Source organism: Phaethon aethereus (assembly GCF_964289735.1).
Source record: "Phaethon aethereus genome assembly, chromosome: Z".
Classification (NCBI taxonomy): domain Eukaryota; kingdom Metazoa; phylum Chordata; class Aves; order Phaethontiformes; family Phaethontidae; genus Phaethon; species Phaethon aethereus.
In genome coordinates this window covers 47,429,825-47,443,139 of record NC_138577.1, presented here as the reverse complement: position 1 = coordinate 47,443,139, position 13,315 = coordinate 47,429,825, and the positions used below count along the sequence as shown (strand labels likewise).

The 13,315-nt window shown below is 43.1% G+C and overlaps 1 protein-coding gene across 1 annotated transcript; it reads right to left on the bottom strand.

The window, feature by feature from the left end:
• Positions 1–9,575: 9,575 nt before the first annotated feature.
• CTSL (cathepsin L) lies at positions 9,576–12,703 on the bottom strand (the record flags this gene model as incomplete). The annotated part of the gene is made up of 4 exons (XM_082013491.1): positions 9,576–9,675; positions 10,485–10,602; positions 10,939–11,107; positions 12,632–12,703. The coding sequence occupies 4 exons, from the start codon at positions 12,701–12,703 to the stop codon at positions 9,576–9,578; spliced, it is 459 nt and encodes a 152-aa protein (XP_081869617.1).
• Between the last annotated feature and the right edge of the window lie 612 nt (positions 12,704–13,315).

Here is a 13,315-nt window from a genome sequence, read left to right as displayed (position 1 = left end):
CATAATTTGAAGCTTGTCTAGTAAGCTAACAATACCAGTACTGTATCAGAAGAAAGATGACTTGTCACCTTGACCTGTTTCCAAAGGGCCAAGAGAGACGATTAAGGACAGAGCAAGAACAGGGACTTGTAACCACAGGGCCCCTAAAAACAACCACTTTTTCAGGACATGCTGAAATAAAGTTTGTATTGCAGTGGGTATATACACTCTGGCGACTAAGATCTGTGTTTCTGTGCTGGCAGTTGAACTATATATCTGCGTACTGCAACGTGTCAGTCACTCGGTGCCCTAGTGCCAGCGGGACAGCACCTGAGTTGCCTTCATTTAAGTATGATTTCACAGCAAACTCTGCATATAGCTCCCGGCTGCTAGTCTTCCCATGATGGTTCTTTTTCATGCATTTGCACCAGAAGCGCCTGTTAGTGGAGGAGCTAGCGCTGGGTCACCGATCTGACAAACAACTGCAGTTGGGGTTGCTGTCGATGCTTAAATGATAACGCTCCCAGTTTGTGGGCTGCCGGGTGGCTGGTATCTACAAAGAGATCAGTATCTTCCCTGTATAAACAACCCATGCAAACCCCAAATGCAGATTAAGAAAGCAGGTACTTTCTTTGGTGTGAACTGTGGATTTTGTTCACCAGAGTCCCACTTTGACCTACTGCACCTATACTGTTTTCCTTACGTACTTGTATGTTCTCTGCTGCACCTAGCACAACCCTGCAACCAGACTGCTCTACAGAGTCCTTCTTAAACCCTCAGGATGGAGTTTAAAGTTTTGTTTCCCAGTGTGATACCAGTTCAGACCATTTCTCAACAGCTCTCTGACACGAACCGCAGGGTGTCTGTGGTGGGGTTCACCACCTACAAAGCCCTTGAGATACTGGGCCGCAACTTCTTTTCATGGACAGCTGCCAGGGTGTCTGAGGGCATCCAGACAGCTGAGCAAATGGGATGTAGCTTTTTTTTTCTTTTTTTTTTTTTTTTTTTTAAGAATCCCGAGACCATATTTAGTGGTTGGAATGGTAAGAAAGGGGACGCACCATGAGCTGCCATCAATGCCAGTGAGAGGAACAGGGAAGCTGCTGTGGACCAGCGCTCACAAAAAAGGTGCTCTAACTCCGCCTGCACCTACCGAAGGAGGTGATGGCTGATATTACTCCTCAGATACCCATCAGCATGGCACAAAATTGAAAATACATGGAAACATCAAGTACATGATGGAACAGACATGCGTTTAAGTATTAGTTCACGTGTGCCTTTATGCCAGTATTTAATGATTTCTTGCATAAAATTATATATAAACCAACGCCAGCTTCATTTCCTATTACTTTTGGAGGAGGATGTCGAAGGGAAAGTATACTAGTTATGTTGTACCAGGTATGCAAATACACACGACTGTTCTTAAAGCACTGCTTTCTGACTTGTTGCCAGACCTGCCCTTATTTCCAACTTCAGGGCACCTTTGCACCTGTTTCAGAAGTAAAACAAAAGCAAACTACCTAAACCCAGTGGTATCCAATAAGACAAAGAAAACACAGGAACCCCACCAGCCTCTCATAAATGAGCAGTTGTTCGCTAATTACTTTGACTGGGAGGCAAGTTGCTCCGAACAGCCAGCCGCAAGGAGTTGGCCTTGTGACTGCAATCACAAGACGGGGGATCAGAGAACAGGTTGGGGCTGGCAGGCTTCCCACCAGCCCGGCCGTGGCCAGCGTGCCTGCTCTCTGCCCCACCGGCCCCACGTGGCAGGGAGCTGGTCCGGGGCCCTCGCCGTTCCCTGGGAAAGCAAGGTGGCCGAAATGGAGATGCTGTTAGAAACACTGGCTAAAAAACGTGTCGTTGAGCATGTGGATCTGAAGTCGGTACTTTATTCTGTTTTCCACGAAAACGTACATGCAGGGAGGTTTTGTTGTTTTTTTTAATAAAGGCAACTGATCTTTCTGGAAGAATCAGGCAAGACTTTTCTTCATTTATAAAATGGAAGCAGTACCCTTCAGGCCAATTACTGACAGAGAAAAAGAAAGAGCTCATAATTTACATAGATTATACTAACCAGTTAGGTTCATTGTAGGAAAAGGGAGGTTTGTACCTATGGAACAGAAGAGAGGGATTAACAAGAGGAAAGGTGATAAAATCATTCCACTCCTGCAAGACTGCAAAGATAAAAGTATCTATTTTCCAGAGATATCCAAGGCCCAAATGTGGGTAAAGCAGGGGACAAAATGAACACAGAGATAGAGGATCTGCACAGTTACCCAGAGGTACAGAACCCCACAAGTTTTGAGGAGTCAGTCCCTACCGTTCGGGCTTCACATCATCATGGACAATACTCACAAACCCCACGCACCGCTACCGAAAACACTCCAGGTTTTCTTCCTCGCTTTCTACAAGCACAGGTGTGGTTTCAGAAAACAGAAAAATAAAAACCTCAAGCCAAGCGTGTGCTATGATTCCACTGAACTGATTTTAATACTTCATGGAGGTTGGTGACAGATAGGTGTTCCCACTGAGATCCTTCCTGGGGGCTGGTTGCTCTCACCCGGTGCAATGATCCACGTTACGGTTTTGCAGGGTCCTGTTCATCAGGAGCCGAGCAGGTTTCTGGGAGCAGCTTTTGCAGTTCTGGCCACTACCGCTTGCTGAAGGGGGTTTGGTGTGCCAGCTTGCACAGGGTGTTGGCCATGACCGCTACGTACTCCCACATTGATCAACGGAGCTCGGCCTAAGCGTTGTTGTCAGCTGCTGAGCAGATGCCCCGGTGAGCATTTCACCACTTTTGAAGAGACGCCTCTGCCCAATTACCCGGTCAGCTGTGCTGGGGCTCAGTGTGCGAGGCCAGCCTAATCCCAGCCCGGGGCGCGGCCGTTCGTGGTGTCTCATCGATTTTGCTCAAACGCACCGTCAGCACATAACCAGGAAAGAGAGAAGTCAATTTTTCCCCACACCCAGCTGCCACAACACCGGCCTCACTATCACGTGCTGCCAACAGCGTAGCTCTGAGAGACCGGCGTGTCTGGCGCTTGCTTACCGGCTGAGGCACGATCTGTGTTTTGCCCTTTTGGTTGCCTGGTTTCCTGTTTTGTTCCTGCATGGACAGTTTCCCCCCACTTTCAACAACTCGGCGTGATTCATTATTCCAGCACAGGAAGACAAAAAGGAGACCGCTCAAATGAAAAGCAAGCAGGGAGGATAAATGGAAGGGAAAAGGGCCACAGATGGTTACCTTTTAGCTCTGTTGAAGCTACGCGGGGAGAAAGCAAAGCCGAAGAAGAAGGCCAGCCTTCTCGCAGATGCACACGCAGAGCTGCCGACCCGCTGCACAGCCCCCGGCAGGCAGCCTTTACGCCTTTTTCCTCTCCCCTCCTCAGCTGCGCGTCCCTTTAGGTCAAAAACTGTGTGGGGAGGGAGGCTCCCGTGCTTTCTGGTTTGCAGAATGGGACTCTTCAGTTTGTTGAAATACCTGGAAGAACGGCAGCTGAAATAATGCCTCATCACAATCCCTGGTGGGCTTCTGGTGACCACAGGTTTGCTCCAGAAATGCTCTATTATATTGCGAGAGAAATGTGACCAAACCTCGTAACAGCACTGAATCAGAAAACACAGGTCCCCTCCAACTCCTCCTGGGACTAGTGAGCGACTAATAGCAAAACGGCGGCAGTGCTTATTCTTAACCTTTGCACCAGGCATTGCAATTTCCATATAAACACAGAGAGGTTTCTTTCAACTGCGGGAGAGTATTATCATAAATCTCCAAACGCCAATGCACTTTCACATCATGGCTGATGTTTTCAGTATATATTTCCTTTTCCAAAAAAAACCCCCTGCTGTCAGCCAGTGCTTCATGCTTGAATGAGGAAAGCCAACGGCAATACTAGTAAACATGGCTGAGCAGAAGGAATGTTAAGAAGGCTATTGAGAAGAACTTGTATTCACAATTCTTGCATTGCTGTGCTGTTATGGTAAAAGATCGTGGTATGCGCTTGGCCATGCACATATCTAGCAAAACTGGGCACCTGCATATGCAGCAATGAACTGTTCAGAGAGCTCTGCGGGCAGCCTTATCTAGGTTTTTTTCTGTGACTTGTTATCAGTTTCATAAACTGATATATTACAGAGATACATTTAGAGACATAATTCCTTTTTAAGTGGGAAAAAACACCTGTGACTTGGCAGCTCTGAAGCCACCTTTATTTCATTTGATTTTTGGATTTTAAGCAAAAGCAAGTGTGTTCCAAGACATGTGCTACACCCTCAAGGAGTTCTCAACATCCCATTTCAGCATTAACTTCCCAGACACCCTAAGCTGGTTTGAGTGTCTAACAGCCCAGCATTTACTTTAAACAGTTTTATGTCACTGCATGCACGCTGTGCAGGAAGCTTTCACTAGTAATTAAAAAAAATAAAAATAAAAAAAATTAAGAATTAAAACCAGAACTCCACTATGGTTCCAGAGATTTGAGATTTTCCCTAGTATACGCATGAAGTAATAGCTGTAATAGCTTCAGAAGGTCCTCAGTTGGCACCCCAGGACAGCACACCTAAACCACTCTCGCCCTGGAGGAACACACATTAATACAGACAAAGAACTTTGAAACACAAAATTAATTCCAGATGAATGTCCAAAGTGGATCAGATGTCACTAAGCATATGGACAACCCTCACCAGGCTGGAAAATCATCTCCTCCTCAGCCCAAACACAGTCTTTCCCTGGAGGCCCTCACAAAGCCAGCCTTACCCAGAACCATCTTCTGAAGGTGGCTGGGGAGGGGAATAGCTCACTCTCTGGCTTTGCTCCATCTTTGACCACTTCTTCCCAAAACAGCAAGACTGCAGAAGGCAAGCTAGCAGATATCAGAGCTGCAGCTCCACACCTGACAACACACATTGGTATTTCTCAAACACGTGTTTCCCAGCATCACTTTATTGGGAAAGGCTATTAGGTTTCACTTGGAAGTAGTTTTTGGATCTCCTGGAGGTAGTGAGAACTGTAAGGGAACTAAACAAGGGAGAAGCATTTTAAAAAGAAGCCAGTATGTATTTTATAAATGTCTGTCCTCACGGTTTCCTTGCTCCTTTACCCACAAAGGTTGGCAGTAGCTCTTCAGCAGACATGAGCAGGATGGAAGCAAAAATTGCTGCAGAAATCCAATTTTAAGACCAGTGGAAAATAAATCTTTCTGCAACTTAGCATGAAAAAAAGAAAGCAAGCACAGTCATGTTCCTTGTGAACACAAGTGAAGGTGGCTTCTTCTGAGGCCTCCAATATATCTAAACTAATCAATCCATGGATCACGTCTCCACCATGTGGCCAACCCTCCTCTGCCGCAAGTGAAGTTTCAGGTTGGATTCCTTGTCTGATTTCAGATGAGCCTTATTGAATGTCATCTAGGTTCGGTTTCGTGAATGGAATCTTTGCGAATGAAATTTTGGGTCTGATTATATCCTTTCTTGCAAATGCTTTAGGTGCCCCTGCACTTACCTGAAATTTCGCTAATGATTTGATAAAGCCCTGATTACAGAATGAGAGAAAACATCCCCATTAGTGATGGCATCTTAAACAATCCTTTTTTCAAAACAGTGTATTAGTTAAGTCTTAGCGCTTCCTGCTATGACTTCCTAACAAAAAGTGTGAAGTGTATTGGGACAGACTGCAATTAGAAATGGGCTCTCAATCTGCCTAATACCTTAATAAAGTGCAAAGACAGCTAGAAAGCAGAAGCACCAGCTTACATTATCATCACAGTCATCAGAGTATGCTCAATTCCTTGGTTAATAGCCAGAAATTGCAGTTAATCTCTAATATGTGAAAACTGATTGATTGGTATTAACCTTAAGAGATACATGGCAGGATTTTTTATTTCATCAAGGAGATTAATTAAAGAGCAAATACCGCATAACTGATGCGCCGAAGCTAGTTTTTGTCGTCTTGGTTTTTTGAAGTGGATATTCCCATTTTTCTATCCCTCTGGTTGTCTCAAAACGATGTGTTTGCCAAGTGCCCTTATGCAGATCAGTTAATCATTCACTATAGTAAAATGTCAGATACACAACTCATCATGTTTGATTCCCTGTAAGGTTTCAACAGAGTGAGATGACAAATATTTTGTCACTGTAGTCCTTCAAAATATTTTGAAAATTAATTTCCTGCACGGATGGTGTAGGGGGATAATAAGCTTACTTATTCCACAGTTAATGTTTGCAAATTGATTTAACATTAGCAAAGATGAAAAACAATGCACATTAAAAATCCCAACATTCCATTCTACTTAGCAGTCACAGATAGAATAAGAAAATTACTGTTTTTAAAAGGAAAATAAATAGTTTCCTACATGACAATTAAATTAATTTCTCACTGGAGTTTAAAGAAGCAGCACTTCATGTGTAAGTGGAATAATTTCTTTTCATGGTTTTCTTTAACTCAAGAGTACTTGTCTTTAGAAACTCATGACCAACTACTGATAAATACAGTCATTCACCAGGCAGATCAGAGAAACTTATTCTTACGAGACCTTTAGGACAAGCACAGTCTATTTAAGAAACACCAGCACATGGAAACCAAATGCAAAACCTTTTTTATTCCCAAATTTAAATAAAACAGTTCATTTTCACAACGAAGCAAGGAATGACTGCAGAGCTTTATCACTGTACGGAATTGCCACCTACCATTCATGTAACTTAGTGCCCAAATAATATATTTAGATATGCATATGAGTACAAGACCCCATTAACAGCAACAGTAGTTGTAATTTAGACAGAGCCTAAACCGGGTGGTCTAGATAGGACCTTTTACTGGTAACACACATGCACTAGTATTTAATGAAACTTCAGCTGTAAGTAGGAATATAAAACTAAAGACAGCCCAGGGAAAAAAAAATTTTGGAACACAGTCATCAAGAGCTTTAATTACCCATAGCTTTTCTGGGAACAACTCAGGAGCTTTCTGTGTATGCATGCATAACGTGCATTGCTGTATCTTCAAAAAGGAACAACTCTGAAGAGAGATGACACTTATTCCTAACAGGACATATACCGTTATGTAACCATTTGCTACTTTATCATAGCACTTCCAAAGTAAACAAAAGAAGAAACAGCTCTACAGAAGATAAGGCCACTTCAGCAGAATTACAAAACCAGATTTAATGTAATTCTTGAAATGTAACAGGTTTCAAATTTCTACCAATGCGCCTAACTGCAACATAACAAAATTTTAATGTTTACAGTGTCATGTAAGGCAATTCTGTGTGAAGCTGTTACTTAAGAAGACTGTGTACATATTGAGTTATCTGTATGACCTTGTCTTACCCCGTCCTCTTCTTGATTATTCCACTCAGAAGAGAGGATGTTGAGCCAGAACAGTCAGCAAGTTTCAATGCATACAAATAGTTGTAGTATCACATTTTATTTCTAAAAGTCAGAGGCTGATACCTCTTTTGTGAGCTATATTCCCATTCATGTGCATATGCTTTGGAAAGTTATTTCCCTTCCATTTCCCATCTGTTCATAAAACATATCTTGTTTTCCCAGAAACTTTTATTAACCTTGGCCTTTGTAAACAAACACCATTCCCTGCTGCCCACTTTTTGCAGCAGTTCAAGTCCTAGCAGGCTTTGTATTGGTCTGTACCAGTACAGAGATATACCAGTATATATCCTGCACTGGATATTCTATTGTTTTAAACAATATAGAAAGCCAGTAACACCTTAAGTGCTGCTAAGCTCACAGTAACGTCAGCTTCCAGGATTCAAAAGCATTTAGAGACAAGTCTCTCTCTGCTCCCAGTTCTGGGACAGCAAGAACGAAAAGCAGCCACTGCCTAAGGAGCTTATGCAGTCACTTCCCTGGAAGCATTCCGATTTGCCTCCCATTTTGAATGTACAAACCATTGCCACTTCCTTCTGAACATAAGCCTGTAGAGGACCACCAGTTGAGCTCCGTATTCACGTCCTCCATAGCTTCCACCAAGCAGTGTGGATGCTCTCCATAACAGGCTTAGCAAGTCAGCTTAATAGCTGAATTCTAACCGGTATTTCTGCTCTGTGGCTTGTTAAATAGCCACTGGGATGAGGGAGGCTCTTCCTCTTAAAAAAAAAATCTTGTAGGGACATTCAGGTTGAAAAAATTCACCTATAAGCAGCACGTGGACAGACTCACAACTGAACAGTAGTTAGGCTTTGATTGTTCTAGATACCTCATCTTGTTTTCCTTTCAAAAAGTGTTTATGAAATGCAGGCTTGAGACATACTTTATCTACAACAAGGAAATTCAGCTTTCGTAACTTGTAGTCCAAGTGTTCCCTTGTACCTGCGCAGCTATCAAACTCAGGAAGGATACTGTGCATAAAAACCTCTGGGTCCATAAACTCTGAACTGGTGCCAGTTAAGCTGCCTCTCCAGCCCAAATGCAAGAGGGGGCAAGTCGCACCCAAAAAGGCATGTCTTCCCCACAGCTGTTTTCGGTATTAAGAATTCATCCTCCTCTGCAGAAACTACTGGTACCCAAAGTACATCTAAACAACAGTATGTTACAGCTAGTAATCGTGTTTCAGCAGCACAGATACCTGCAGAGAAAAGTCCTCTCAGAGGAAGAGGCACAGGGCACAGTGTAAGTCACCACAATGCAGTCAGCCATCAAGTAGCCAGGGATTAACAGTGTCATGACTTCACTTTCTACAGGAATATAATTCCTTTTGGCCCCCCTCCCCTCTCCCCAGCCAAAGCTGGTGTAGAGGGGGAAGATGGTGGAGTGTACTACATATCTTAAGAAACAAGCTTTTTCCTCAAAGAGCCCAGGTGCTTTAGGTGTTCCTGCTCTACCCTGTAATGCTCAGAAAGGAGACAACTACTCCGAACTACAGAAGTGTGGTATAAGAAAACACTGATGATATTAAAGCCAAGTGGAGATGAGATGCTGCATGCAGGACATGAAAAGACTGGAAGATCTTTGTTACTAAGTACAAAGAACCAGAGACAGCATCACATCTGGGTCACAGGACCAAGCCAGAATTCACTTAGACACATTCTGGGGAGCAAGTAGATTTGAAGAATAAGGGTCCAGTTCTACTTTTTTAGTTGATAGGACCCTTTCCACTTCCCCTTTCAAATAGCTGTGTCACAAATACTACACTCCATTTTGTAACAGCTGTTAGCCATTCCCAAAGAGGGCTGCATTTCAGTAACTGATGAAGAGAGGCATGCATATAGGCTTCACTTAGCAATATGATTTAGGATGCTTATTTGATAAAAGTCCCAAGTGGAAAAAACAGACCAAAAAGCCAAATCATCTGTACACACTAGAATTTATTTAAAAAGTAAACCTTCGGGCACACTGAAATTTTAAAAAAGGAAAAAAATACAAAGGGGATTCTATTAGATTAAACAGTCAAAAGCCAGCAATATTACAAGCTGTTTACATACCAACATTTACATTAATTTAAACAAGTGGCATGTTACCAACATGTAAAACATATTTCAAAAGTTAAAAAAAATCAAGTTGACTTTTGAAGGATAAAAGTCTACCACATGGGTTTGGTCATTCAGTTTAGAACCCCTCTTGCACCAAAATGTTCAGTCTTCAAATTATACAAGTGGATAGCTAGCAGCTGTTGCTATTCCACAGTGGTTCTTCCTGTCCTTGGCCATGTAGATATATCCTTTGTCACCCCACTTCTCTCCCCAGCTGAAAATGAAAGTAGAAGGTTTGCTTTCATATTCAGAAGTGACTTTATTTACCCTCCCAGTTAAGTGTTTAGAACTGCTGCCTTCCACATTTGTGGAGAAAAATCAAGACAGCTGCAGCCAAACTAAAGTGCTTTCCAGCAATTAAATGCAAGTTACAGAAGAGGCACCCCAAGCTCACAGAAATAAAGACTGCAGCCATCCTCTCACTAAGTGGAGACCATGATGTGCAATCCTGGATTACAGGTGCCTGAAGCTCAGACACTGCTACTAGCCAACTTTAAGGGAAGACAAAGACTGCAAGCAGCATTTGAGCATGGTGGCCCAATAATGCTGAGAACATGAGACAAGCTCATGTGATGTGCCTTTTGGCATTGATTTATTGTTTTCCCTCTGACCTACGAGGAAACTCCATCTTTAAAGTTCAAGCATTACCCTATTTCACACAAGTGAAGAGTGCTCTGCTTCCAAAACATCCATTACATCCCCACAAGCTGGCTTCCTCCCGCTCCCCTCTGCTGGAACACTTCAACATCTACTAGCTTCATGGGCTGTTCAGTACTGAGCTCCCTTGAATTAACTGAAAAAGCAGAAGAACGAGTTTGCTGCTTTGGGCCTACTTTATTAGGCTGCCAGCAGCCCGAGTGGGGTTTAACCTGTGTCATACAATACAATCTGAGAACAGTCTCCACATTTTTCACACACAGATTTCCATTACTGTTGTCTCGCCAGCCCCCACTACACATGACAAGCTACCTTCTCTTCTCCCCTATCCCCAAAGGGTACAAGGCACAGAGAGAAGGATCTTACCTGTTCTTAACAATCCAGTATTTCTTCCCATCTACATCTTCCCCCTCAAAGCCATAACCTACAACCAGAACACCATGGTCCAGGTCTTCACTGCTGCAGTCTGGTTCATAGTAGATACCTGCAGAGGCACAAGCTCACATGTGAACATGCTCATCAGCAGGAAACCCTTCTCCCTCACCAGAAGCTTTGTATATTTCAAATTAAATGTTGCATAGCTTCTTGAGAGTCAGAGAAAGGAGTCGTAAGTGAAGTTTATCACTGCAGAAACAGAGGGACACATACACACATATGCAAGAGAAGTACAAAGTGTGGAGAACCTGGGCTAGAATTAAAACTAACTGCGTCCTATATGGCAAGATCATCGGTTTTTTTTCCCAGCTTTTAAACTGAAAGATAATGCATACTGAGTATTCAAAAAAAGTTCTCTGCATGCAAGTAGCTAACAAATCCCCACCTGACTGATAGAACTGGAATGAAGAGTGGCCTGCATCAATAGCAACAGATACTGGACCCACAGCTGCTACTGCTTTCATGAGAGCTCTTTCATGTCCTTGAGGGATGTCAACAAAGCCAGTGTCATTAGCAGCATTGTACTCTGCCTTGTAGCGACAGTCTTCATCATCCTAAATAAAGAAAGCCCTAGTTATTACATAGTTTTCCACTTAACACACAGGCGAACACAGGAACTACCAGACATTCTGTGACTTTGCTGCCTTGAAAACAAGGGACTGAAGAGGATCCAACTGCTTCAGCAGTACTTTGAAAGGAGAAGGAGAATATAACAGCTGCTTTTGAGTTTCTCAAAGGTACAGAAAAAGCAAAGGACAGTGGGGACCAAAAGGAAAACCTTACCGGGATGCAAAGGACCATCACATCCTGGAACCCTGCCTTCTTTGGTGGGCAGGACAAATCTCTTCTCAGGGAGGGAAAGAAGCCCAGAATGCATTAATGGGCAATGGAAGAGCGCCAAGTATTCATTAATTACAAAGCAATCCAGAAACTGCTCATTGAGCAAGCACTTAAAATCCACAATTTTAGTCTGTCATAGTTTGACAAACTGTACAGAATGATTTGGAAGTTAGTCATTTGTATTATATGACCTTACACACAGCATTTGTGTATTTCGTGCTGCTTCTTCACATTATCTTTTTTTACAATGAATGTTGGTGTCATAGGCATATACCTCAGGAGAGAGGCCTAGTTTGGAAGTCAGGCCCCATGAAATTGAAACAGACTGAAGTAAGCACATCCCTCATATACCTGTGTGATAAGATTAGTACTTAAGTTACCCTCCCCATACAACTTGAGGGACACAGAGTATATCTCAGCTGACTACTTTTGGACTTGGCAAGTTGGGCACTTCCTATAACCAACTGCCATCTCTGGAAGAGCCAAGACTAGGGAAACACTGAAGTTGCAGGGATGCAGGTGAACAAGAACCCAAATCCAAAAGTTTCTGTGCTGCTCACTACAAATGGCATAGCTATTGCACATTCAGTCAACGCAAAATAAGCTGCAGGGAAAGATACTCTATAGTGAGCAGAACTCCCAAGTGGTGAAAAGCCCAAACTATGGACTCTCAAAGTGATACATTTACAGACATGAGAGGAGAACAGAGCAGTAGTAACTCTTTCTAGGCACATTATGTACATTTATGTACATTCATCCCAAAAGGACGACTTGAGACATTGCCAACAGATATTGTTAAAAAAACCAAATCACACCAGCTGCTAGAACTAGCTGGTCTATGGGTAGCAACTCTGTAATAGCTCTGTTACAGGAAGCTGAATTGCACCCCTACAACTAAGTAGCACTGTTGACAAGGGCTGGGTCCTGGTTTGGTGTGTCAACCAAGATAAGGTATGACATCCGATAGGAGGGCAGCAATGAGGGGGAGGAATAAAAATATTTGCTCTAGTTTTTCCAACTGGTTTGGTAAGATTTTGACCTCGAAGACCAGCACAGTATGTGATCCCTACTGGGGCTAGCAGTCATTCTAGTTTTCTTAGGAAAGATGCAACAGGAAGAACACACAAACTGATGACTACTTAAGACATCTTCCTTTCTAGGCATGTTTCCCAACACATAGTTTGCCCACACAAAAGATGTGACACCTGCAATACAAGTTCAGCTATTACACTTGCCTTTGCAGTGTATGGGTAGGATTCCTCTGAATCAATTCCCCCATTATCCTGCACATACTGGAAAGCCTGGTCCATGAGACCACCATTGCAGCCTTGATTCCCTTCAGGGCGAGAGCAGTCCACCAGATTCTGTTCACTCAGTGAAACAAGTTTGCCAGTTTTTCTGTAGTGCTGCCCTTCAAGAGCTCCCGTTGTGCTGAAAGCCCAGCAAGAGCCACACTGACCCTGAAGCAAGAAATGAAATCACAAGTTACAAATCCAGACAGATTAGGCAATTATACTTCCCTTAACATTGTTCTAAACATGAAAGCCACAAGACCAACTTGAGTTTCACCGTCCCAGCATGTACAAGTGAAGATACTACAGCCTTTGCAGTTCTTAAGACGTTTAGTACAGAACTCGTAAAAATCCTCAAGGGATACAGCAATTTTATCAAAACGGCACTTGATTTAGTAAGCTTGCATTAGGCTTCAGTGTTTTACCCCTATGGAAGCAGAGATAGCATTCAGGAAATTGGACCTATAACTGGTTAAAATCCCACCATCAGAGCATACCTGGTCTTTAACCGGAGTTACATATCCCTTCTCTCTCCAATCTACTGATCGTGGCACTTCCAGGAAGCTGGGCTCAAGAAACTGGGATCCTCTGTACTTCCTTCCTGACTTCTTGTGTGCATACCCATTCATC